The following is a 25947-nucleotide window of genomic DNA, read 5'->3' on the forward strand; positions in this document are numbered from 1 at the left end:
CCGCTCCAGAGTACAGGACTCGGTGTAACGCTCATTCCTTCGACGATAAACGCGAATCTGACCATCACCCCTGGTGAGACAAAACCGCAACTCGTCAGTGAAGAGCACTTTTTGCCAGTCCTGTCTGGTCCAGCGACGGTGGGTTTGTGCCCAAAGGCGATGTTGTTGCCGGTGATGTCCGGTGAGGACCTGCCTTACAACAGGCCTACAAGCCCTCAGTCCAGCCTCTCTCGGCCTATTGCGGACAGTCTGAGCACTGATGGAGGGATTGTGCGTTCCTGGTGTAACTCGGGCAGTTGTTGTTGCTATGCCGTACCTGTCCCGCAAGTGGGATGTTCGGATGTACCGATCCGGTGCAGGTGTTGTTACACGTGGTCTGCCACTGCGAGGACGATCAGCTGTCTGTTCTGTCTCCCTGTAGCGCTGTCTTAGGCATCTCACAGTATGGACATTGCATTTTACTGCCCTGGCCACATCTGCAGTCCTCATGCCTCTTTGTAGCATGCCTAAGGCACGTTCACGCAGATGAGCGGGGACCCTGGACATCTTTCTTTTGGTGTTTTTCAGAGTCAGTAGAAAGGCCTCTTTAGTGTCCTAAGTTTTTATAACTGTGACCTTAATTGCCTACCGTCTGTAAGCTGTTAGAGTCTCAACGACCCCACAGGCGTATGTTCATTAATTGTTTATGGTTCATTGAACAAGCATGGGAAACAGTGTTAAACCCTTTACAATGAAGATCTGTGAAGTTATTTGGATTCTGGAGGGTCCTGAAAAAGGAACGTTTCTTTTTTTGCTGAGTTTAGTCCTGGTTACATATGAACCTCACCGTTCACTGTTGGTGAACAGGTTTGACGAGCTAGCGCCAATCATGTAAATTATAAAATCTAGTAGCACAATGCATGTGTCATGTTATGTTGGATGGTGACATTGGTGCGACTGGAAACAGTAAACTAAACCTGGGCTTTGGACAGCCGTTTAGCTTTGGCTCCAAACTGAGGCCGCATGAATGGGACACAAGAATCGGCCTGTCGACAGCCTGCAGTTGTCAGTAGTAGATTCGAGTAGACAACCTGGGATATTGTTTGCCTGACTGGCAGGGAAGCTTGGAAGTATGTCCCCATGTTTTTGAGGTTATATAACTTATTTGTTGGATTCACGGATCACTTTCCAAATAAATACAATTTTAAAGCTCTTAGGGTTGAAAGAGTCATTTACTGCATCACAAAGAGGCCATTGTTGTTTTTATTGAGGGAGATGGAGCATTGGAGTTCACATGCATTGACAGCATGTATGGTATGACATCCACATTCACTCATGTCTGAGACAATCTAAGCCACATGCAACAAAACTGACTATAGTCCACATTCACTCATGTCTGAGACAATCTAAGCCACACTCAACAAAACTGACTATAGTCCACATTCACTCATGTCTGAGACAATCTAAGCCACACGCAACAAAACTGACTATAGTCTACAGAGCATACAGAGATACACCTGTTATTTTCCATTGGCTCAGATGTGAAGCTCTGTGGCATCACAGAGTCCTGATCATCTCTCAGGTCACCAAGAGGGAAATCACTTGCACGCCACACAGGTAGATTAATGGTTGAACAAGGGAGGCTTCTTTTGGGACTAACTACAAAATAAGTCATGAAGAACCTGACAGATTGTATGTTAAATTGGGTTGGAAAGCATCGGAAGTATGGAGTCCTCCGTCTCGAAGCAGAGAATGATATTATGGCAATGTTGGAAATTCAATGTCAGCCTGTCTGTCTGAAAATGTACCTGTGGTCAGAGACCTGTGTTCAAATGATAATGGAAGTACTGGAATCTGAGACTGTTCTTCAGTGACTATTCAATTCTTAAAACATGGTGGGATAAAAGCCATGAGCTCACACATCAGTCTAAATTGCATGGATGACGTTTGTCTGTCTGTCAGTATCATGGTAGAATAATGATTTCGACCTCTCTTGCATCTGTGTGCTCCCATTAGGCCTATGTGGGGTAGAATTGTCTATTGTTGTGCTTTCAGGAGGAATTATGAGAGCACACAAGGTGCACTGTTGGAATTCTGTGGAGAAATCACACAATTGTAAACAGGTGTTAGGCCAATCCCAGTGGAGGTGGCCCACAATTCACCTGTCCATATCAATGATAGTTTGTCCACTGTCAGACACACCTCTTGTCTCTAATCTACAAGTCTGAAATCAGTTTAAAAATACTTCTCTGGGATCGGTTAAGGTGTGTTCAGCTAACTCAAAAATATTCAAGTTTAGTTATAGAATTCTTTGTCAAAATGCTTGATAAAAATAGGAATTACTATTTGTGATGCAACCCTTACTGTAATAAACAACTTAGTCCAAAATGTGTCTATGAGCACTTGTATTTTGTGACCATCATTTGTTTGCCTTGTAAGGGACAATTGTCCTTGGCCCATTCTAAATCTATCCAGTTGTGATTTTCAAAGCGGTTCCAGTTGGTGAGATTCTTCCTAACCTCTTCTCTGCATAGGTCACAAATATTCAACTGGGCCTATGTGTTGACCTATGGGCCTAGTTCAATGTTTTTGTGTGACTGGGTACGTTGTCTCACCCATAGAGCTTCGGGTAGGAGAAAGTTATGGCTGAGGCAGGGGTCATGGAGATGTTTTCAGAGCAGGAGCTGACCTGCTCCATCTGCTTGGACCTGTTTAACAACCCAGTGTCGACGCCCTGTGGACACAACTTCTGCCAGGGTTGCATCGGAGGCTACGTTGCCTCCAGCTCCACCTGCACCTGCCCACTCTGCAAGCATCAGTTCCCCGAGCGGCCTCAGCTCAACATCAACCGAGTTTTCGTCCATATCGCAGCTCGCTACGGCACGGCAAATCCGCACGTTGGACATGAAGACACCGGGAGCCATGGACAACAGCAACCCCTTTCTGGAGAAGATGATCAAATGTGACGTGTGCACAGGGAAGAAACAAGTGGCGATCAGCTCGTGTTTGACCTGCAGGGCATCCTACTGCAAGGCCCATGTGCAGCCTCACCTGAACACGCCCTTCTACGCCAACCACCAGCTCCTGGAGCCCCGGGGAGCGCTTCGCGGCCGCACCCTGCCCACTGCACCACCGGCTTCTGGAGGTGTACTGCCGCACGGACCAGATCTGTATCTGTGTGCTGGAAGAGCACCGCACCGTGTCCGTGCAGACAGAGTCAGCAAACAGGTGAGAAGGCAAAGCAGCTTTCACATCAGGCTCTTGGAGTACACACCCCTTCAGAACTTCAATGGCCCACGCAGCTCAAAGATGCTTTTTGTGCCAAGGTTATAGTCTGAAGGCTACTTAAGGGTGTGGTGTGTTTCTTGGGGTTGGACGTGTTCCTTAAAGAAGTATAATTTCATTCTAGTTCTGTGGTTGGTGTCTGGTGTTTTATTTAGGTTGCTTTTTTTATATTACAACTTGCATTTTGATTGAACCTTTGAAAGACTAAGCATTGGCCATTAGTTTGTAGGTCATAGGGACGTCTCAGCTTCATGCAATGCAGATGACATAGTAGACACCTTTTTTGTAAACAAGCCACTAAAATCCCTTTGCAATGCAGATTTTACTCTAAAGATGGTCTGAGATGGGAGTTGATTATGTTCTTGTCTAAGCTGCATCCACATTTCTAATGTAAACCACTTGCATAGAAACAGTGACTGGGTATTTCTCTGGTTGGCTTTCAGATAACTGTAAATTCCTGAACCAAGAGGGTAAAAAAGTGATTGGGAACTGTGGAACTTTACAGATTTAGCAACACATTTCCATTCAATGACTGCATCACAATTTGACAGCTCCCGGATGCACTATATTTTACTAGTCATTAAATATAACATATGATCCTCCTTTGGCTCTGAGCAGAAAACAAAGGAACAGCTCATCGCTTAAATGTATCTGAGAAAATGGGCATCTCCCATTGAGGCCATCACTGTTTTGAAGTACTCAATTTCTTCTACTATTTCTGAGTTGACAAACGAAGGGTGCGACCTGGAATGTGTTACATAAAGCCAAGGTTTGATTTAATGCCACCTGCAGTTATTGAATGTTTACTCATGAGTAGCAATCATTGGCGGATTCCTCCTGATGACGCAGATGGAATATTTGTATTTTATTTGACTTGGCAAGTCAGTTAAGAACAAATTCTTATTTACAATGGCGGCCAAACCCGGACGACGCCGGGCAAATCGTGCGCCGCTCTATGGGGACTCCCAATAACGGCAGGTTGTGATACATACTGGATTCGAACCAGGGTGTCTGTAGTGAAGCCTCTAAGCCCTGAGATGCAGTGCCTTCTATTGCTGTGCCACTCGGGAGCCCAAAATCATGTGATCCTTCCTTAACCTATAGGAAGACATACAGGTATTATGACTCATACTGTGGTCAAAGTCCTCAATGGTGCTAAAATGGGCTTTTGGGCACTAGAGTCCTCAATATCTCTGTCAGGCATCTGACCAAAAACATGAGCAATTTGACATGATTTAGGTCTAATCTTCTGGATAATGGGTTTGGCTCAAGGCAAATGAATAACATGCACGATTTTGTTGTTGTTGAATGAATGTACTTCATTGTGTTATCTGCTGTGTGCGTGTTTATGGCTATTTCAAGAGCAATGTTTTTCTATTCGCATCTAAAAATAGATCTTTTTTTGCACTTCACAAAGCACGTTTTACTTAAGTGTTCCCTAAGAGCCTGTTTAAGCAGCAGCAGAAGGCCAGCAGACTTGTCTAGTTAGGACAAGTAGTGAACAGATATGATGCCAAATCTACTCTCAATGACACTGCATTCACATAATTGGTCTCTTTGTCTCTCATCCTCCATCTCTTTCCTGTCCTTTTGTCTGTCACACAGAAACTCATTGGGAAGACAGAACTAGAGATTCTAAACAGGATTGAGGGAGACCGTCGGGGTCGGCAGCTGATTCACAGGCCCCAACGTTGTATCAACATTGTGTTAGATCTATTTGACCCCTTCCCTAAACCCCTCAACATGTCGGGCTTTATATTCATCAGATCATGCTACCACTCCCTCTAGTGTTAGGAGAACGTACCCACAACCGTTACTCCCACTGCAGTGGCGATTAGCAGGTCAAGACAGTCTGTGTAGTCAACCGAAAGGATGTTTGTCATACCCCTGTTATGATACATTATGGAAAATACTCAATTAAAATGTAAAAAAAACAAAAACACATTAGGTTTGAATCACACATTTTTCAGTTGGCAGAATGTTTTCTATTTGACCTGCGATCACAATAATGACCACAACTGGAGAGAAAGAAACTGACCTTAAATCAGCGTCAAGGAGCAACTTAATCCTACTGTTTTTTTTCTAGAACTATGTACGGGGTGAGCTGTCGGAGGTGGAGCAGTTGCTGGGGGAGCTGAGTCGCTCGGTGGACAGGATCCGTGACGAGCTGGTGGGCGGGATGGAAGAGAAGCAGGCGTCTGTGGAAACAAGGGGGGCTAGTGACACGTTTGGAGGCGGAGCTTAGCCAGCTGCTGGTGCGGCGATCCAGATTGGAAGCCCAGGTCACATCTGATGACCACATTTGCTTCCTCCAGGTATGGAGGGAATGTGTTTTAGCTGAGGCACCTTTTATCATTTGTGGGTGTCTGTTGTAACAATTGGGTGGGGTTCACACTTTGAGGGCGATGGGACCTGCACCGGGTGTGCCACATATACGTTCCAATGGCCTCTAAGTGCAAGCTATCAGAGATATTACCAGAGTCCATTCCACTCATGTTCAACTCTGAACTGTAGGTCTTTCAATTGAACATATCTGTCAATGCCTGCCGTCAAACCACTGAGTTTTGAGGAGACGAGTGCCCCCCCCTACGGGCAGACTCTGACACCCAGGAGTTGGATGCTGAGGCAGAGGTGTCGCTGCATTTCTCTCTGGGGGAGGGGAAGGTGGTTCTGGGAGAACTGAAGAAGAGTATGGCTCAAATCCGCATGGGGGAGGTGCACTCCCGAGTCTCCAGTGAGTAGCACCATCACTTTCGTTGTTTAAAACAATCCTCTAATCACCGTAGTCATATCATAGTGTATTATCCTTTTCAAAATGAACATCAGTTACCAAATGTTCATAATGGTAGTTTCATTTTTGTTTTTTTCCTCCTTATGATCATCTACAACATTATTATTTTGTAAAGTCATAAGTTGTTCATAAGTTGTCCCCCTTCTGTGGTTTTCTCATAAATTACTGAGTTGATGATACATATTGAGACAGGAATTCTGCTGAGTCACTCTGAAAGTCAGCCTAGTCTGCAAGCAGTCAAAATACCTTTCCAACTCAAATACCTCATGCCAATAGAACTCATTCCTTCCGTCATTCATTCCTGTGGTGCAACATCGGCCTGGCAAAGAATGAGTCATTGACAAAAGTGGGTTGTAAAAAATACCAGGAGGAACATGAACACACAAGAAAGGAAACACAACCTATCACACCTGGCCTGATAAAGTAGAATGCACTGTATGTTGAGGACCAACCTATTTGTTTTTTTAATATAACACAGTGCGCGTGTGTTACAGTTACTTCCCTACGGGAGAGCGACAGTACGACCAGTGTACAGACACTACGGACCACTAAGAGTCAGTGGTCTCTACGAGGTGGGTCAATTTAAATTGTGTTCATATAAACAAGTCTAAATGAGGCTCAGTAGTGTGTGTGGCCTCCACGTGCCTGTATGACCTCCCTACAATGCCTGGGCATGCTCCTGATGAGGTGGTGGATGGTCTCCTGAGGGATCTCCTCCCAGACCTGGACTAAAGCATCCGCCAACTCCTGAACAGTCTGTGGTGCAACGTGGCGTTGGTGGATGGAGCGAGACATGATGTCCCAGATGTGCTCAATTGGATTCAGGTCTGGGGAACGGGTGGGCCAGTCCATAGCATCAATGCCTTCCTCTTGCAGGAACTGCTGACACACTCCAGCCACATGAGGTCTAGCATTGTCTTGCATTAGGAGGAACCCAGGGTCAACCGCACCAGCATATGGTCTCACAAGGGGTCTGAGGATCTCATCTCGGTACCTAATGGCAGTCAGGCTACCTCTGGCAAGCACATGGAGGGCTGTGCGGCCCCCCCAAAAAATGCCACCCCTCACCATGACTGACCCACAGCCAAACCGGTCATGCTGGAGGATGTTGCAGGCAGCAGAACGTTCTCCACGGTGTCTCCAGACTCTGTCACGTCTGTCACATGTGCTCAGTGTGAACCTGCTTTCATCTGTGAAGAGCACACGGCGCCAGTGGCGAATTAGCCAATCTTGGTGTTCTCTGGCAAATGCCAAATGTCCTGCACGGTGTTGGGCTGTAAGCACAACCCCCACCTGTGGACGTCGGGCCCTCATACCTGAGTCTGTTTCTGACCGTTTGAGCAGACACTTTCATTTTGCAGGGCTCTGGCAGTGCTCCTCCTGCTCCTCCTTGCACAAAGGTGGAGGTAGCGGTCCTGCTGCTGGGTTGTTGCCCTCCTACGGCCTCCTCCAAGTCTCCTGATGTACTGACCTGTCTCCTGGTAGTGCCTCCATGCTCTGGACACTACGCTGACAGACACAGCAAACCTTCTTGCCACAGCTCGCATTGATGTGCCACCCTGGATGAGCTGCACTACCTAAGCCTCTTGTGTGGGTTGTAGACTCCGTCTCATGCTACCACTAGAGTGAAAGCACCGCCAGCATTCAAAAGTGACCAAAACATCAGCCAAGAAGCATAGGAACTGAGAAGTGGTCTGTGGTCACCACCTGCAGAACCACTCCTTTATTGGGGGTGTCTTGCTAATTGCCTATAATTTCCACCTGATGTCTATTCCATTTGCACAACAGCATGTGAAATTTATTGTCAATCAGTGTTGCTTCCTAAGTGGACAGTTTGATTTCACAGAAGTGTGATTGACTTGGAGTTACATTGTGTTGTTTAAGTGTTCCCTTTATTGTTTTTAGCAGTGTATACACACACACACACATACACACACACACAGACAGTACCAGTCAAATGTTTGGACAAACCTACTCATTCAAGGGTCTTTCTTTATTTTTACTACTTTCTAGATTGTAAAATAAATATTTGAGATTCTTCAAAGTAGCCACCCTTCGCCTTGTCGACAGCTTTGCACACTCTTAGCATTCGCTCAATCATCTTCATGAGATAGTCACCTGGAATGTATTTCAATTAACAGGTGTACCTTGCTAAAAGTTAATTTGTGTAAAAGACCAAGTCCATCTTATGGCAATGACAGCTCAAATAAGCAAACAGTCCATTACTATAAGACATGAAGGTCAGTCAATCCGGAAAATTTCCAGAACTTTGAATGTTTCTTCAAGAGCAGTCGCAAAAAACCATCAAGAGCTATGATGAAACTGGCTCTCAGGAGGACCGCCATAGGAAAGGAAGACCCAGAGGTACCTCCTGCTGCAGAGGAGTTACCAGCCTCAGACATTGCAGCCCAAATAAATGCTTCACAGAGTTCAAGTAACAGACACATCTCAACATCAACTGTTCAGAGGAGAGTGAATCAGGTCTTCATGGTCATATTTCTGCAAAGACGCCACTACTAAAGGACATAAATAAGAAGAGACTTTCTTGGGACAAGAAACACTTGCAAATGTGGAAACCGGTGGAAATCTGTCCTTTGCTCTGAGTCCAAATGTTAGATTTTTGGTTCCAACCCCCTTGTCTTTGTGAGACGCAGAGTTGGTGAATGGATGATTGCCGCATGTGTGCTTCCCACGTGAAGCATGGAGGAGGTGTGATGGGGCACTGTCCATGATATATTAAGAATTCAAGGCACACTTAACCAGCATGGCTACCAAATCATTCTGCAGCAATACGCCATCCCATCTGGTTTGTGCTTAGTGGGACTATCATTTGTTTTCAACAGGACAATGACCCAAAACACACCTCCAGGCTGTGTAAGGGCTATTTGACCAAGAAGGAGAGTGATGGAGTGCAGCATTAAACCATTACAGCATTAAGTCTTCTTGGGCATGACGATACAAGCTTGGCACACCTGTATTTGGGGAGTTTCTCCCATTCTTCTACTCTCAATCTATGTCAGGTTGGATGGGAAGTATCGCCGCACAGCTATTTTATTTATTTATTTATTTTTTATTTCACCTTTATTTAACCAGGTAGGCCAGTTGAGAACAAGTTCTCATTTGCAACTGCGACCTGGCCAAGATAAAGCATAGCAGTGTGAGCAGACAACACAGAGTTACACATGGAATAAACAATTAACAAGTCAATAACACAGTAGAAAACAAAGGGGGGAGTCTATATACAATGTGTGCAAAAGGCATGAGGAGGTAGGCGAATAATTACAATTTTGCAGATTAACACTGGAGTGATAAATGATCAGATGGTCATGTACAGGTAGAGATATTGGTGTGCAAAAGAGCAAGTAAATAAATAAAAACAGTATGGGGATGAGGTAGGTGAAAATGGGTGGGCTATTTACCAATAGACTATGTACAGCAGCAGCGATCGGTTAGCTGCTCAGATAGCTGATGTTTGAAGTTGGTGAGGGAGATAAAAGTCTCCAACTTCAGCGATTTTTGCAATTCGTTCCAGTCACAGGCAGCAGAGTACTGGAACGAAAGGTGGCCAAATGAGGTGTTGGCTTTAGGGATGATCAGTGAGATACACCTGCTGGAGCGCGTGCTACGGATGGGTGTTGCCATCGTGACCAGTGAACTGAGATAAGGCGGAGCTTTACCTAGCATGGACTTGTAGATGACCTGGAGCCAGTGGGTCTGGCGACGAATATGTAATGAGGGCCAGCCGACTAGAGCATACAGGTCGCAGTGGTGGGTGGTATAAGGTGCTTTAGTGACAAAACGGATGGCACTGTGATAGACTGCATCCAGTTTGCTGAGTAGAGTGTTGGAAGCCATTTTGTAGATGACATCGCCGAAGTCGAGGATCGGAAGGATAGTCAGTTTTACTAGGGTAAGCTTGGCGGCGTGAGTGAAGGAGGCTTTGTTGCGGAATAGAAAGCCGACTCTTGATTTGATTTTCGATTGGAGATGTTTGATATGAGTCTGGAAGGAGAGTTTGCAGTCTAGCCAGACACCTAGGTACTTATAGATGTCCACATATTCAAGGTCGGAACCATCCAGGGTGGTGATGCTAGTCGGGCATGCGGGTGCAGGCAGCGATCGGTTGAAAAGCATGCATTTGGTTTTACTAGCGTTTAAGAGCAGTTGGAGGCCACGGAAGGAGTGTTGTATGGCATTGAAGCTTGTTTGGAGGTTAGATAGCACAGTGTCCAATGACGGGCCGAAAGTATATAGAATGGTGTCGTCTGCGTAGAGGTGGATCAGGGAATCGCCCGCAGCAAGAGCAACATCATTGATATATACAGAGAAAAGAGTCGGCCCGAGAATTGAACCCTGTGGCACCCCCATAGAGACTGCCAGAGGACCGGACAGCATGCCCTATTTTCAGGTCTCTCCAGAGATGTTTGATCTGGTTCAAGTCCGGGCTCTGGCTGGGCCAATCAAGGACATTCAGAGCCACTCCTGCATTGTTTTGGCTGTGTGCATAGGGTCGTTGTCCTGTTGGAAGGTGAACCTTTGTCCCGGTTTCAGGTCCTGAATGCTCTGGAGCAGGCTTTCATGAAGGATCTCTCTGTACTTTTGTTCCGTTCATCTTTCCCTAGATCCTGACTAGTCTCCCAGCTGAAAAACACATCCCCACAGCATGATGCTGCCACTACCACACTTCACTTTAGGGAAGGGTATGGCGACAGGTTTCCTCCAGACAACTCTTGGCATTCAGGCCAAATATTTGAGTCTTGGTTTCACTCAACCAGAGAATCTTGTTTGTCATGGTCTGAGAGTCTTTTGGGTGCCTTTTGGCAAACTTCAAGCAAGCTGTCGTGCCTTTTACTGAGGAGTGGCTTCAGTCTGGCCACTCTACCATAAAGGCTTGGTTGGTGGAGTGCTGCAGAGATTGTTGTCCTTCTGGAAGGTTCTCCCATCTCCACAGAGGAGCTCTGTCAAAGTGACCATCAGATTCTTGGTCACCTCCCTGACCATGGTCCTTCTCCCCCCGAGGGCTCAGTTTGGCCAGGTGGCCAGCTGTAAGAAGAGTCTCGGTGGAAGAAGTTTGGAACCATTTAAAACATGGAGGCCACTGTTCTTAAGGGACTTTCAATGCTGCAGAAATTGTTCGGTACCCTCCCCCAGATCTGTGCCTTGACACAATCCTGTCTCGGAGCTCTCTAGGGCTTGGACTCTAGGGCTTTGACTTAAAACCTTTTTTTTCATTCTGTACTCACACATACTTCCATTTTAAACATGTCTAAATGTTTCTTCTCCCCTCAGATCTAAAAAAAGATAAAATCAGGTATGTCTGTCTGCACTCTTGGAGCTCTTCACGCCAAAGATGATTTTTTTGTCTTAAGGTCTCGAACCCTGATGACCACATTTGCATGCTCGTCCCCACTGAAACTTTTGTCTGTATCACTTTCTTAGTTTCTTTGTGTCTTTTCATCTCAGGTGAACGTAGGTGGGAATAAAGACTGGAAGGTGTGGGAGTCAGCCCAGAGGAAAGGGCTGTTTGACATGAGCCCTAATAGCGGTTACTACGCCCTCTGGTGGGGGTGCACCCACCTGCGCGCCCTCACCAAGGTTAAGGCATTGGTGCGCCTCCCCAGAGTGGAGGTCAGGTGACCTTCTATAACATCAAGACTAGCTCGGCGGTGTACCGCTTCAGCGTGGCCGAGTTCTCTGAGAGGATGTTTCCTCTGCTGGGGACAGGGAGGTGCCCCTGGCTCTCAAGATCACAGTGTGCTTGAGTGAGAGGATAGGTTGAGATGTGATTATGAAAGTGAACGTGTTTTAGGGGGAATTAGCTTGATGAAAGTGTGGTTAGCTTGGATGAGTCATAGCGGGGAAGTTTGATTAGGTGATGTATTCAATATTTTAAGGTGAATGTGATGCAATTTAATAGTGGGTGTGGGATTGTGAGACTGATGGAGGGAGGGGACAAAGTGAAATGGAGGCATATGCGGTGAAAATAAGTTGGAGAGAAGTCTCATCTCTACATTTTGCCGGTGACCTCCAATTCAACTGTTGGCATTATGTCCAGTACCCATTGCACACACACTGGTTCACAATGTACTCATTCACTGAAAGGCAGGTGATGGGACTAAACACGTGTGGAATCTTGGAATGACTTCATTGTCACAAATCAGTAAGTCATGAAATCACAATGGTACACTTATTTGTCACAATTTTCTAATATTTGTGTCAAAATGGTTTAGCCTAAGGTTCTTATTTATCTTGGTGGATAGGTCCTGTTGAGGATCTCTTGCATTGTTCAATGTTTCACATTAACTCAGGGTTTCACAATGTTTTTTTCTTCTTCCAAGTATGCACTACACAGCTGATTCAAATCAACTAATCAAGTGTTGATCATGTCCTACAGCTGTGTTGTGGTAGGGGAAATGCTGCACAAAATACCTTTGTGAGTTGAATTTTGTCCTGTTTGCAGCATTGTGTAATGCATTCATGTGCTACCATTGTCAGAGAATTATGGTAGATGATGATCATAGACATTTGATGAATCACCATCCTTACACAAATCAAGTAGAAGGCTGTGAAAGATACCAATATCTTGTGTGGCTACTTACAGCCCTTGACAGTGGGTTGCTTATTTATTGAGTGGCAATATTGCTTGTTATTGTCTGTCCCAATATGTATATTTTTAACAATAGAAATGTATTGGGGGGAGGGTTGCCTCAGCTATTAATATAAATGCCTCATGTTTTATACTTGGTCATTGGAACCTTCCCATTATTGCAGCGGCCTAAGGTGAGGCCTCACTACAGTCCCTGGTTCGTATCCAGGCTGTGATTGGGAGTCCCAGAGGGCGGTGCTAGGCCCGTCATTGTAAATAAGAATTTGTTCTTAACCGACTTGCCCGGTCAAATAAAAAACATCACTACAGCTACAAAAAGTGCTGTTGATTCCAGCCACGAGAGGGTGCTGGAGTACAAGAGCAGCCTTTTCCTCATCCCTGCTCTTGGACAGCCATTATGTGCAGGCGCAAACCCAGCACTTCATGAGTCGTATCATGCGCCAAACTCCCAACATTGACAAATGCGAAAAGATCACGTATACTGCGTCACCATGGCTCAATTATATTGGAAAGCGTTATATAAACCAGCATTATATTGTGTCGGTCCATGGCAATGAACAATGCATCTTTGTTCAGCTGCTCTCAGATTTTTCAAAGGATCCTGTCAGTTGGATCCTAGCCACTAAAGTGAGTATGCATGGTTCATTTGAAAGGGTTAATTAATTTCAATAAACTTAATCACCACTGGCAGCCTGAGATTATTAAATTACCAATAACAGAACCGTGACTGGTTAAATGGGTCAGTGAGTTTACTGTATCACTGTTTTATGGGAATAACCCATTATGGCCTCAACATTTCTGAACACAGCCAAACTGAAAGCATCTTGATGAATTCATAAAGTACAACTAAATGTTCTATTGGCTGTATAACTCAGGGTAGAGTTTGGTTATAAAATAAACCTTTAATTCAATAAAGCCCCATTGACAGAAGTTGTAGTTTGTATAGACATTACAATAATTATCATTCAAGTTCATATTTTATTTAACATAATTCATATTGCAGTCATTGTGAACAGCTGGGATTTCAATATACACAATAGAATTGTAACATTGTAAGCCTCCAACCCCCCAATGAAATCTAACGCCCACCCCACCCAGAAAACCATAACAAAACCAAAAAGATCTCCCAATCCCACAACAGCCCTGCCTGCATTACTGATCCTGTCAATCTATGTCTGTGTCAGTCCTCTGCCAGTGTGTCTATGGCCTGTATTATGCATCTGGGTTGGTATAAGTACCTGTCTGAATCACGTGTGCGCATGTGATAGCATATGCCTTTGCGTGTCAGTAGGCATGTTGTTGAGGCGTGTGTGTATATATATATATATATATATATATATATATATATGATAAGTTTCGTCACCAAGCATGGGTGCGATCCGTCAGGTTCAGAGCTCTCGTAATCGAGAGGCCTCGCATAGTGTTCAAAACATACAACGCGATCCTTTAGTAAAAGGGAGGTGTCTAAGTGCGTATCTCAGTTGTGTGTTTTTGTCCTTGTCCGCGAGTGGGAGGATCAGTTGGCATGTCTATCTCCGCAAAATAACAACTGTGGGCATCAACGTAGTGGCAATATACCGATTCTCTGAGCGACATTCACTGACCATCCAAACCCGTCATCTTTACCTTCGGACCCCCTCCCTTCCCCCGAGTGAACCCCACCCCCCAATACTTTCCCCTCCCGGCTCCATCGACCCCCTCCCTCCCAGACTGCTCAAGTTTGTGTATCAGTCAGTGTCTCAGCGTGTGTAAACGGTAATGCGTCTTGGGGGGAAAAAAGAGAAAAAAAAAGAAAAGCGACATTGGGCAAGGAGCTATTTGAGACACCGCTCAAAATACGTGGCGCCAACATAGCCCCCCCGCAGCGACCGCTGGACATTCTGCTCAAAGAGCCGTCGGTTTGTCTGCAGGACCTCCGCCGCCTCTTTGTTCAAGGGGTCCTCTGGATTTGGCTCCTGAGGAGGAGTAGAAGGGCGTGGTTATTTGCCAGGTGTTCCTACCTGCTCCAACCAGTCGACCAATCTTTCAGAATCTGAAAGTCATAGCCATTATACAGTGCATTCGGTAAGTATTCAGACCCTTTGACTTTTTCCAAATGTTGTTACGTTACAGCCTTGTTCGAATATTGATTCAATTGTTTCCCCCCCTTCATCAATCTATACACAATACCTCATAATGACAAAGCAAAAACAGTTTAATGCATTTTTCCCCCCCTCTAGTAAAAAAAACGGAAATATCACATATACAAGTATTCTGACCATTTACTCAGTACTTTGTTGACATCTTTGGCAGCGATTACAGCCTTGAGTCTAACTGGGTATGACGCTACAAGCTTGGCACACCTGTATTTGGGGAGTTTCTCCCATTCCTCTCTGCAGATCATCTCAAGATCTGTCAGGTTAGACGGGGAACGTCGCTGCACAGCTATTTTCAGGTCTCTCCAGAGATGTTCGATCTGGTTCAAGTCCGGGCTCTGGCTGGGCCACTCAAGGATATGCAGAGACTTGTCCCGAAGCCACTCTTGCGTTTTCTTGGCTGTGTGCACAGGGTTGTTGTCCTGTTGGAAGGTGAACCTTCGCCCCAGTCTCAGGTCCTGAATGCTCTGGAGCAGATTTTCATCAGGGATCTCACTGTACTTTACTCCGTTCATCTTTCCCTCGATCCTGACTAGTCTCCCAATCCCTATCAGTGAAAAACATCCCCACAGCATGATGATGCCACCACCATGCTTCAACATATGGATGGTGCCAGGTTTCCTCCAGATGTGATGCTTGGCATTCAGGCCAAAGAGTTCAATCTTGTTTGTCATGGTCGGAGAGTCCTTTAGGTGCCTTTTGGAAAACTCCAAGCGGGCTGTCATGTGCCTTTTACTGAGTGGCTTCAGTCTGGCCACTCTACCATAAAGGACTGATTGCTGGAGTGCTGCAGAGATGGTTGTCCTTCTGGAAGGTTCTCCCATCTCCACAGAGGAACTCTGGAGCTCTGTCAGAGTGACCATCGGGTTGTTGCTCACCTCCCTGACCAAGGTCCTTCTCCCCAGATTGCTCAGAGTTTGTGCCTTGACACAATCCTTTCTCAGAGCTTTACGGACAATTCCTTCGACCTTATGGCTTGGTTTTTGCTCTGATATGTACAGGTGTGTGCACCTTTCCAAATCATGTCCAATCAATCAAATTGTAGAAACATCAAGGATGATCGATGTAAACAGGATGCACCTGAACTCAATTTCTTGTCTCATACCAAAGGGTTTGAATACTTGTGCAAATAAGGTATTTTTATTTTTAAAACATTTGCAAAAATGTCAAAACCTTTTTTCACTTTGTCATTTAAGGGGTATTGTGTGTAGATTGATGAGGAAAAAACTATTTCATACATTTTAGAATAAGGCTGTGACATAACAATGTGGAAAAAGCCAAGGGGTCTGAACACACTGTACATCCTGCTACATTCCTGATTCTAAGCATGGTGCACAAGGAAGAGTAATCAAACTTGGCTAGGCAAAATTGGAAATAGAATATCCCTGTACTCACTAGAAATAGATACTGTAGTCCATATATGATGGAGTTTACTGTCAACACAGGCTTCCAGTCCTCTCTGTAAGAGAAAAATAGATGTTTAAAGACACTGCTCAGTATAATAGTCCAAATTTGGAAATCTGTAGTCATTCTGAATGATCAAATGAGACAAGGTAAACAAAGTGACCACAGTGCAGGTGGTGTACCTCAAGATATTTAGGCAGACATTGCCCTCCAGGTCAATGTTTGGGTGGTACACCATTGTCTCACACTTGACCTTCGGCGGGTCATGAGGGTAGCCCTGTCCTACCTGGAAAACAGAGCAGTCACAAGAAGTCAAAGGAGGATAATCTCTGACCTTATATCCCTTTCTTTCGACTTACAACCGTGTTATTAACATGCTTACCATCAACATTGTTAAAGGCATGATCGGGAACTTTGGCGACTACTACTTTTTTTTTTTACCTCCCGCTTTGGCCTGAATGTGTCAGTGTGTAGTTCATACATGCACAATCTATGATCTGAATTACTGTCTTACCTCAATTATCCACAAAATCCCTAGTTTGAAAGTGACTGTTTTTCTGGACGCTGTATTCTAGCATTTTCCCCCACGTGAGCCAGCCCCTAGCAATTTGAGATCAAGCCAATGAACTTCAGCCCTCGCCATTTAAGTGAGAGCTAGCAAGACACACACACAGCCGAGCCAGAGAGAGAACAATGACGTGGTGCAAATATCTTCATTTACCCCGAGTGTACAAAACACTATGGACACCTGCTCTTTCCATGGCTTAGACGGACCAGGTGAATCCAGGTAAAAGCTATGATCCCTTACTGATGTCACTTGTTAAATCCACTTCAAATCAGTGTAGATGAAGGAGAGGAGACAGGGAAAATAATGGTTTTTAAGCCTAGAGACAATTGAGACATGGATTGTGTATGTGTGCCATTCAGAGGTTGAATGGGCAAGACAAAAGACTTACAGTGGCCTTCAGAAAGTATTCATAAACAACTTACTGCACATTTTGTTGTGTTACAGCCTGAATTCAGAAGAGTAAAAAAAAGAAATGTGCACAAGTATTCACACCCCTGAGTCAGTACATGTTATAATCACCTTTGGAAGTGATTACAGTCGTGTCTAAGAGCTTTGCACACCTGATTTGTATAATATTGATCCATTATTCTTTTCTAAATTCTTAAAGCGCTGTCAAAATTGGTCATTGCTAGACAAACATTTTCAAGTCTGCCATAGATTTCCAAGCAGATTTAAGTCAAAACTGTAATTCGGCCACTCAGGAACATTCAGTCTTCATGGTAAAGCAACTCCAGTGTAGATTTGGACTTCTGTTTTAGGTTATTGTCCTGCTGTAAGGTCAATTCATCATCTCCCAGTGTCTGGTGGAAAGAAGACTGAACCAGACTTTCAGATTGTGCCTGTGCTTAGCTCCATTCCTTTCTTTTTATCCTCCTTAATGATTACAAGCATACCCAAACCATGATGCAGCCACCACTATGCTTGAGAATTTTTTAGAGTGGTACTCAGTAATGTGTTGTATTGAATTGACCCAAAACATAACACGTTGTATTTCGGACAAAAAGTTAATTGCTATGCCGCATAAAAAAAAAAAGTATTACTTTAGTGCCTTGTTGCAAAGAGGATGCATGTTTGTTATTATGTACAGACTTCCTTCTTTACACTGTCAATTACGTTAGTATTGTGGAGTAACTACAATATTGTTGATCCATCCGCAATTTTCTATCACAGCTTTTAAACTCAGCAACTGTTTTAAAGTCACCATTGGCCTCATCGTGAAATTCCTGAGTGGTTTCCTTCCTCTCCGGCAACTGAGTTAGCAAGGACGGCTGTATCTGTGTAATGACTGGGTGTATTGAAACACTATCTGAAGTGTAATAAATAACTTCACCATGCTCAAAGGGATATTCAATGTCTGCTATTTAAAAAAATAAAAAAACATTTACCAATAGGTGCACTTTTTTGTGAGGCATTGGAAAACCTCCCTGGTCTTTGAGGTTGAATCTGTGTTTGAAATGCACTGCTTGACTGAGTGACCTTACAGATAATTGTATGTGTGGGGTACAGAGATGAGGTAGTCATTCAAAAAGCATATTGAAACACTATTGTTGCACACTGTCAGTCCATACAATTTGTGGCTAGTTAAGCACATTTTTTACACCTGAACTTGCTTGCCATAAGAAAGGGGTTGAATACTTGACTCTAGCCATTTCAGCTTTCATTTTGAATGAATTTGCAATCATTTCAAAAAACATGATTCCATTTTGACATTACGTAATTCAGTTTAAATTCTGTAACATAACTAAATGTGGAAAAAGTCAAGGGATGCGAATAGTTTTCTAAACAGGGTGCCAGGCGCACCGGTTTGTGCCAAGAACTGCAACGCTGCTGGGTTTCACCCGCAACAGTTTCCTGTGTGTATCAAGAATGGTCCACCACCCAAAGAACACCAAGCCAACTTCACACAATTGTGGGAAGCATTGGAGTAAACATGGGCCAGTCAGCTGATGTTCTGAAAGAGCGGCAAAATCTGGACCCCTACAAAATCAGCCAGGCTAGACAATCTGGACCCTTTCTTTCTAAAATTATCTGCCGAAATTGTTGCCACCCCTATTACTAGCCTGTTCAACCTCTCTTTCGTGTCGTCTGAGATTCCCAAAGATTGGAAAGCAGCTGCGGTCATCCCCCTCTTCAAAGGGGCGGACACTCTTGACCCAAACTGCTACAGACCTATATCTATCCTACCATGCCTTTCTAAGGTCTTCGAAAGCCAAGTCAACAAATAGATCACCGACCATTTCGAATCCCACCATACCTTCTCCGCTATGCAATCTGGTTTCAGAGCTGGTCATGGGTGCACCTCAGCCACACTCAAGGTCCTAAACGATATCTTAACCGCCATCGATAAGAAACAATACTGTGCAGCCGTATTCATCGACCGGGCCAAGGCTTTCGACTCTGTCAATCACCACATCCTCATTGGCAGACTCGATAGCCTTGGTTTCTCAAATAATTGCCTCGCCTGGTTCACCAACTACTTCTCTATGTCAAATCGCAGGGCCTGTTGTCCAGGCCTCTGGCAGTCTATGGGGTTGCCACAGGGTTCAATTCTTGGACTGACTCTCTTCTCTGTATACATCAATGATGTCGCTATTGCTGCTGGGGAGTCTCTGATCCACCTCTACGCAGACGACACCATTCTGTATACTTCTGGCACTTTGGACACTGTTAACAACCCTCCAGACAAGCTTCAATGCCATACAACTCTCCTTCCGTGGCCTCCAATTGCTCTTAAATACAAGTAAAACTAAATGCATGCTCTTCAACCGATCGCTGCCTGCACCTGCCCGCCCGTCCAACATCACTACTCTGGACGGCTCTGTGGACAACCACCTAGGTGTCTGGTTAGACTGTAAACTCTCCTTCCAGACTCACATCAAAAATCTCCAATCCAAAGTTAAATCTAGAATTGGATTCCTATTTCGCAACAAAGCATCCTTCTCTCATGCTGCCAAACATACCCTTGTAAAACTGACCATCCTACCGATCCTCGACGGTGTCCTTTACAAAATAGCCTCCAATACTCTACTCAATAAATTGGATGCAGTCTATATCACAGTGCCATCCGTTTTGTCACCAAAGCCCCATATACTACCTACCACTGCGACCTGTATGCTCTCGTTGGCTGGCCCTCGCTTCATATTCGTCGCCAAACCCACTGGCTCCAGGTCATCTACAAGACCCTGCTAGGTAAAGCCCTCCTTAGCTCGCTGGTCACCATAGCAGCACCCACCTGTAGCACTCGCTCCAGCAGGTATATCTCTCTGGTCACCCCCAAAACCAATTATTCCTTTGGCCGCCTCTCCTTCCAGTTCTCTGCTGCCAATGACTGGAACGAACTACAAAAATCTCTGAAACTGGAAGAACTTATCTTCCTCACTAGCTTTAAGCACCAGCTGTCAGAGCAGCTCACAGATCACTGCACCTGTACATAGCCCATCTATAATTCAGTGTTGTCCATTTATTAGGCACACCACCCCGTTCATGAAAATGGTTTGCTCCTACAGACTGAGTCACGTGGCCTGCTATATAAAGCAGGCAGACAGGCATCAGGGCATTCTGTTACTGTTTGATTGAACTTTAGAATTGGCTAAATGAGTGACCTAATCGACTGAGCGTGGTATGATCGTAAGTGCTAGGAGCACCGGTTCCAGTATCTCAGAAATGACTGGCCTTTCACGAACGATAGTGTCTAGGGTTTACCGAGAATGGTACAGACAAAAAACATCCAGTCAGCGGCAGCCATGTGGGTGAAAAGGTCAAAGGAGAATAGCAAGAATCGTGCAAACTAACAGGCGGGCCACAAACGGCGCTGTACAACAGTGGTGTGCAGAACGTCTTCTCGGAACTCACAACTCGGCTGACCTTGTCACGGATGGGCAACTGCAGCAGACGACCCCACCGGGTTAAACTCCTATCAGCTATAAACAAGAAGCGTCTCCAGTGGGCACGTGATCACCAACACTGGACAATTGAGGAGTAGAAAAACATCACCTAGTCCGACAAATCCAGGTTCCTGTTACTGATGGCAGAGTCAGGATTTGGCATAAGCTGCATGAGTCCAAGGCCTCATCCTGCCTGGTGTCAACCGTACAGGCTGGTGGCGGTGGTGTAATGGTGTGGGAATTGTTTTCCTGGCACACATTAGGTCCCTTGATACCAACTGAGCAACATTTGAACACCACACCTTGTAGAATCCATACCCCAAAGAATTCAGGATGTTCTGGAGGCAAGTGGGGCTCTGACCCAGTAGTAGGTGGGTGTACCTGATAAAACCTGGCCACTGAGTATAAACTCAACATAAAAAAGAAATGTTCTCTCACTGTCAACTGTGTTTATTTTCAGCAAACTTAACATGTGTAAATATTTGTATGAAAATAACAAGATCCAACAACTTCGACAAAAATCGAACAAGTTCCACAGACATGTGACAAACAGAAATGGAATAACGTGTCCCTGAACAAAGGGGGTTCAAAAGTAATAGTCAAAATCTGGGGTGGCCACCAGCTGCATTAAGTACTGCAGTGCATCTCCTCCTCGTGGACTGCACCAGATTTGCCAGTTCTTGCTGTGAGATGTTACCCCACTCTTCCACCAAGGCACCTGCCAGTTCTCTGACATTTCTGGGGGGAATGGCCCAAGCCCTCACACTCCAATCCAACAGGTCCCAGACGTGCTCAATGGGCTCGAGATCCGGGCTCTTTGCTGGCATGGCACAACACTGACATTCCTGTCTTGCAGGAATTCACGCACAGGACGAGCAGTATGGCTGGTGGCATTGTCATGTACCACATGAGGGAGGAGGATGTCTTCCCTGTAATGCACAGCGTTGAGATTTTCTGCAATGACAACAAGCTCAGTCCGATGATGCTGTGACACACCGCCCCAGACCATGACGGACCCTCCACCTCGATCCCGCTCCAGAGTACAGTTCTCGGTGTAACGCTCAATCCTTCAACGATAAACGTGAATCCGACCATCACCCATGGTGAGACAGACTCATCAGTGAAGAGCACTTTTTGCTAGTCCTGTCTGGTCCAGTGACGGTGGGTTTGTGCTCATAGGTGACATTGTTGCTCAGTAATGTCTGGTGAGGACAGGCCTTACAAGCCCTCAGTCCAGCCTATTGCGGACAGTCTGAGCACTGATGGAGGGATTGTGCGTTCCTGTTGTAATTCGAGTATTTGTTGTTGCCATCCTGTACCTGTCACGCAGGTGTGATGTTCAGCTGTACCGATGTTGTTACACGTGGTCTGCCACTGCGAGGATGATCAGCTGTCCCTCCTGGCTCCCTGTAGCACCGTCTTAGGCGTCTCACAGTACTGATATTGCAGTTTATTGCACTAGCCACATCTGCAGTCGTCATGCCTCCTTGCAGCATGCCTAAGGCACGTTCACGCAGATGAGCAGGGACTCTGGGCATCTTTCTTTTGGTGTTTTTCCAGAGCCAGTAGAAAAGCCTCTTTGTTTTCATAACTGTGACCTTAATTGCCTACTGTCTGTAAACTGTTAGTGTCTTAACGACCGTTCCACAGGTGCATGTTCATTAATTGTTCATGGTTCATTGAACAAGCATGGGAAACCGCGTTAAAACTCTTTACAATGAAGATCTGTGAAGTTATTTGGATTTTTAAAAATTTTCTTTGAAAGACAGGGTCCTGAAAAAGGAACATTTGTTTTTTTGCTGAGTTTATATATAAAACACAAGGAAATCAAGTTTCTGACTGCGCTGGGCCTTTAACCATTCAAAACTGACATTAAAAACGTTGGATACCAAATTGTGACCCTAAAAACTTCACAAAACAATAGCTATCAAGCAGGTGTAATGCCATTAACAAAAGTTTTGTGTGACAGTAAAGCAAGGGTGTAGTGACTCATGTCGTCCCGATGTCTGTCCACCCACATTAAGCCCCCTTACCTTAAAGCTGAAGACAAACTTTCCCCCTTTGTAAAAGCCCTAAAAAGAGAGAAAATAACCTGAGAATGTGTTTACATATGGGTTTCTATGAATGCTGTTCATAGCCTGTTTGGTGGGTTGGCAGGACATTAATGTACAGAGCTAAATAATACATTGTGTACAAAGTATTTATCTTTGGATATTAGTTGATAAGCAACCACGTTAGCATTCGAACCCATTCATTAGTTGCAACTGTACAAGTGTGAGTACAATAGTTAAATGTCTAATAAACACATATGACATATGGCGGATTCTCTCTGACAAGTAGCTACAGATTGTTTCAGGAAAGAGTGAAGACCTCGTCTGGTGAGATGATGAGTTTGAAGTTGAGCAGATCATCTTGGTCGGGGAAGACGATCTCGCACGTCTTTGGGAGGTTCAGCTCATTGATGTCTGCGAGGAGAAAATGTATGTCTCAGTGAATAGCAGTCGTTTGCATCGATTTCCCTTCAGTTGCATGCATGAAACCTGCCTGGCAGAAATATGAAAACTAAAGTCTTCTTATCTGTTTTTTTTTTTTTTTAACGGACAGAAAGTGGCATGTAAATGCGATTGAAGAAGGCACCTGAGCAGCGCAGTCCAATGAACACAGTCCAATGATCCCGTCTGAAGTGCTGGGGTGATCCCACACCTGTGGTGGTATTTTCCCTCTCACTCTGAGGTCTTTCAAACTGTAATGGTTGCCCTGCAGTATTTCCTATATTTTGCTTTGAATAACAACAATTTTTTTCTACAAGTTTAATATGCGAACAGAGTCAGTTCACTTCAAATGGAGGAAAACCAATGTGACTATGTTGTGGTCCTCTAGCCTAAAAGCTAAACAACATTCTTTAGGTATATAGGTCCCGTTGGTTTTAGGCAGCCTTCATCCACTATGAAATGGAGATTAGCTTAGTCTTTCAAAATCATGGCTTGAGTCAAAAGCCAACTGGATATCTTATATGGGGTCTGTGGTGTTACAAGGTTCATGAACCGAACAACTGAGCCATTGGAACAAAATCACCACACTGATCACAGGGGTGGTTTGAATTTCATTATCCAAGTATCTGGGAAAACATTTGTGTACATGTTTGTGGGGGGCTTTTCAAAACATGGTGCATGTCTTTTCACAGCATTTCCTCATTTTGGATAGCTGGAAATGTCACATACACTTTTGAATCAATGTTATTAGCTAAAGACCAACCTTAACAATTCTGTAACTACTTTATAAGGCTGAGATTATAAAACATATTTCTTGCCATTCAACTCCCAGTCAGTCTTGTCACGTGTTCTGTCATGAAAGGTATGGAAAGTTGAAAGTGTCTCACATTAAATAGCCTATCTCCACGTTGTACACAGTTACTTTGTGACAAACAGTTTACTCCAGCACACTGGCCAGAAACTGTTTGTAACCTAGGTAAGTAAGTAAGCGTGGCAAACATCCTGGCTAGTGATAGCTACTTCAAGTCAGTATAGCTAACTAGCTGCTGACTAATGAAAACCAACGGTTACTTTTATGTTACTTAATAACATCAATAGTGATATCCACAATAGTGGAAGACATTTGTGATATCTTGTTGAATAATGAACAACTACATCCACGTTTTTGAGCTAGTTAGCATCAGACCGAAGTAGCTAACTTCATCTGTTTAATGGGTATAGCTACTGGTAGCTTGTGTTTTCTCTTTTGCACAAACTGCTTAGTGGCACATCTAAATTGAAACATTGATAACTTGGCTAACTACTGAAGAAATAACGTTATACAGTAGGTTAGCTAGCTATCTAAGTCACTTAACTAGTAGGGCAAATGAACTAACTAACAAGGGTGCTAACTAACAATAAGTGCTGTGCATATGAGTTGACTCCCTGGCTTCACCATCTTCTGGCTGCGACGTTTGAGTTTTGTTTTCATAATAGCTAGCTACCTAACGTTAGCCAGATGGCTAGCTAACTAATTAGCCAACTAGCTAGCTCAGCCTCCTATGACAAAACACACTAGTTTTAGTTGTGCCTGTTATTTATTAACCATGTGGACAGACACGCTAATTAAACAAACATGTCCATGGTTTAAAATTAAACCATCTGATTTTAAAGAAGCCAGTTAGCCTACCTTTCTGTATTCGAAGCTGGGCCGCGCTTGCTTTTTTACCCCCAGCTCCTGTTCTGTTTCCTCCAGCAGATTCCTCGTCTTTCTTCTGCTGCTTCAGAGAAAAGAGCTTAATCATCTTCAATTAGTTTATTGAAGATCTATGTTTCAGGTCCTTCAATTAGAAACAGCTCTTTGTCTTAAATTTATGGAGGGAGTTATGACTCAGTACAGCACCGTAATGTTGTTGGAGCCGGTGCGTCTCAGCTACAATATCGGAAGACAAGCTGATAGCCTAGCTCGGTAGGTAGCACTGCTGCGTGAGACAGTAACGTTACGATGCCAAGGTAGCGAATGAAGGAAGGGGGAAGTTCTGAAAGAACAGTGGAGGTACACAAACTGTACCAGTTTGTTTCTGTTGATATGAAATCATAGGATATTGCCTAGTTGGGCTACTCATATTCATAAGCTTTATTTAACTTACACTCATATTGGAGGGTTAGAGACTGCATATGTTCATATTTTCTGGTTGCGGAACAGCACCCTGAAGTATTCAAGGACAAAACAAAACAGAAACTATTTGATTCAGATGTACAATGTTAAATCAGTGTTGTACATAGTTTACACAAAATAATAATGCACATATGTATTTGCAGCACCACACCAGACAGTATTTTGTCTCTCAGGTAAGAACAACATGCTTGGAAAATGATTGAAAAAAATATTTCTCACATTTAATTATGACTAGCTCACTATGAGTCATAATAAATGAATGGTGGAAACGTTTTCCCATAGGGGAAACACGGGCTGTGTTTCGTGTAGGCTTACCCTGGAGTGACATTTTGATAACTGTAATTCACTTTAGGACAAGGAGACTTATCAATGTATTTACCTGCCAAAAAATGAAATGCTAATTAGCTGATATTGTGACTATCATAAAGAAATACAAATGTCATGATGATCTGGACGAGGTTGCCAATTCAACGCAAAGGTAAGAATCTCTGGATTAACTATCGAATGCTAAATTTAGCAATTAATAAATTGGCTACATTTCTTTAAATTGACAGCTCTGTGAACTGTCTTGTGCAAGTTTTAAGTTGACACAATACCTGTTACCAAAGGTGTCAGCTAGCGATGACATGCAGGGATTTGTAGTC

At 44.3% G+C, this 25947-nt stretch overlaps 1 protein-coding gene and 1 pseudogene across 1 annotated transcript; one reads left to right on the plus strand and one right to left on the minus strand.

Annotated features, from left to right (window-relative positions):
- The first annotated feature begins 2621 nt into the window (after positions 1-2621).
- Positions 2622-11692, plus strand: LOC112225719 (annotated as a pseudogene).
- A 1928-nt stretch (positions 11693-13620) lies between these two features.
- LOC112225949 (NEDD8-conjugating enzyme Ubc12) lies at positions 13621-25092 on the minus strand. Its single transcript, XM_024390099.2, has 6 exons — positions 24815-25092; positions 23024-23118; positions 22687-22725; positions 16384-16487; positions 16193-16256; positions 13621-14617 (listed from the first exon to the last, which is right to left on the minus strand). Exons 1-6 carry the CDS (start codon positions 24927-24929, stop codon positions 14477-14479), a joined length of 558 nt encoding a protein of 185 aa, XP_024245867.1. The 5' UTR covers positions 24930-25092; the 3' UTR covers positions 13621-14476.
- Between the last annotated feature and the right edge of the window lie 855 nt (positions 25093-25947).

The sequence above is a fragment of the Oncorhynchus tshawytscha genome, linkage group LG27, assembly GCF_018296145.1.
Source record: "Oncorhynchus tshawytscha isolate Ot180627B linkage group LG27, Otsh_v2.0, whole genome shotgun sequence".
NCBI lineage: Eukaryota > Metazoa > Chordata > Actinopteri > Salmoniformes > Salmonidae > Oncorhynchus > Oncorhynchus tshawytscha.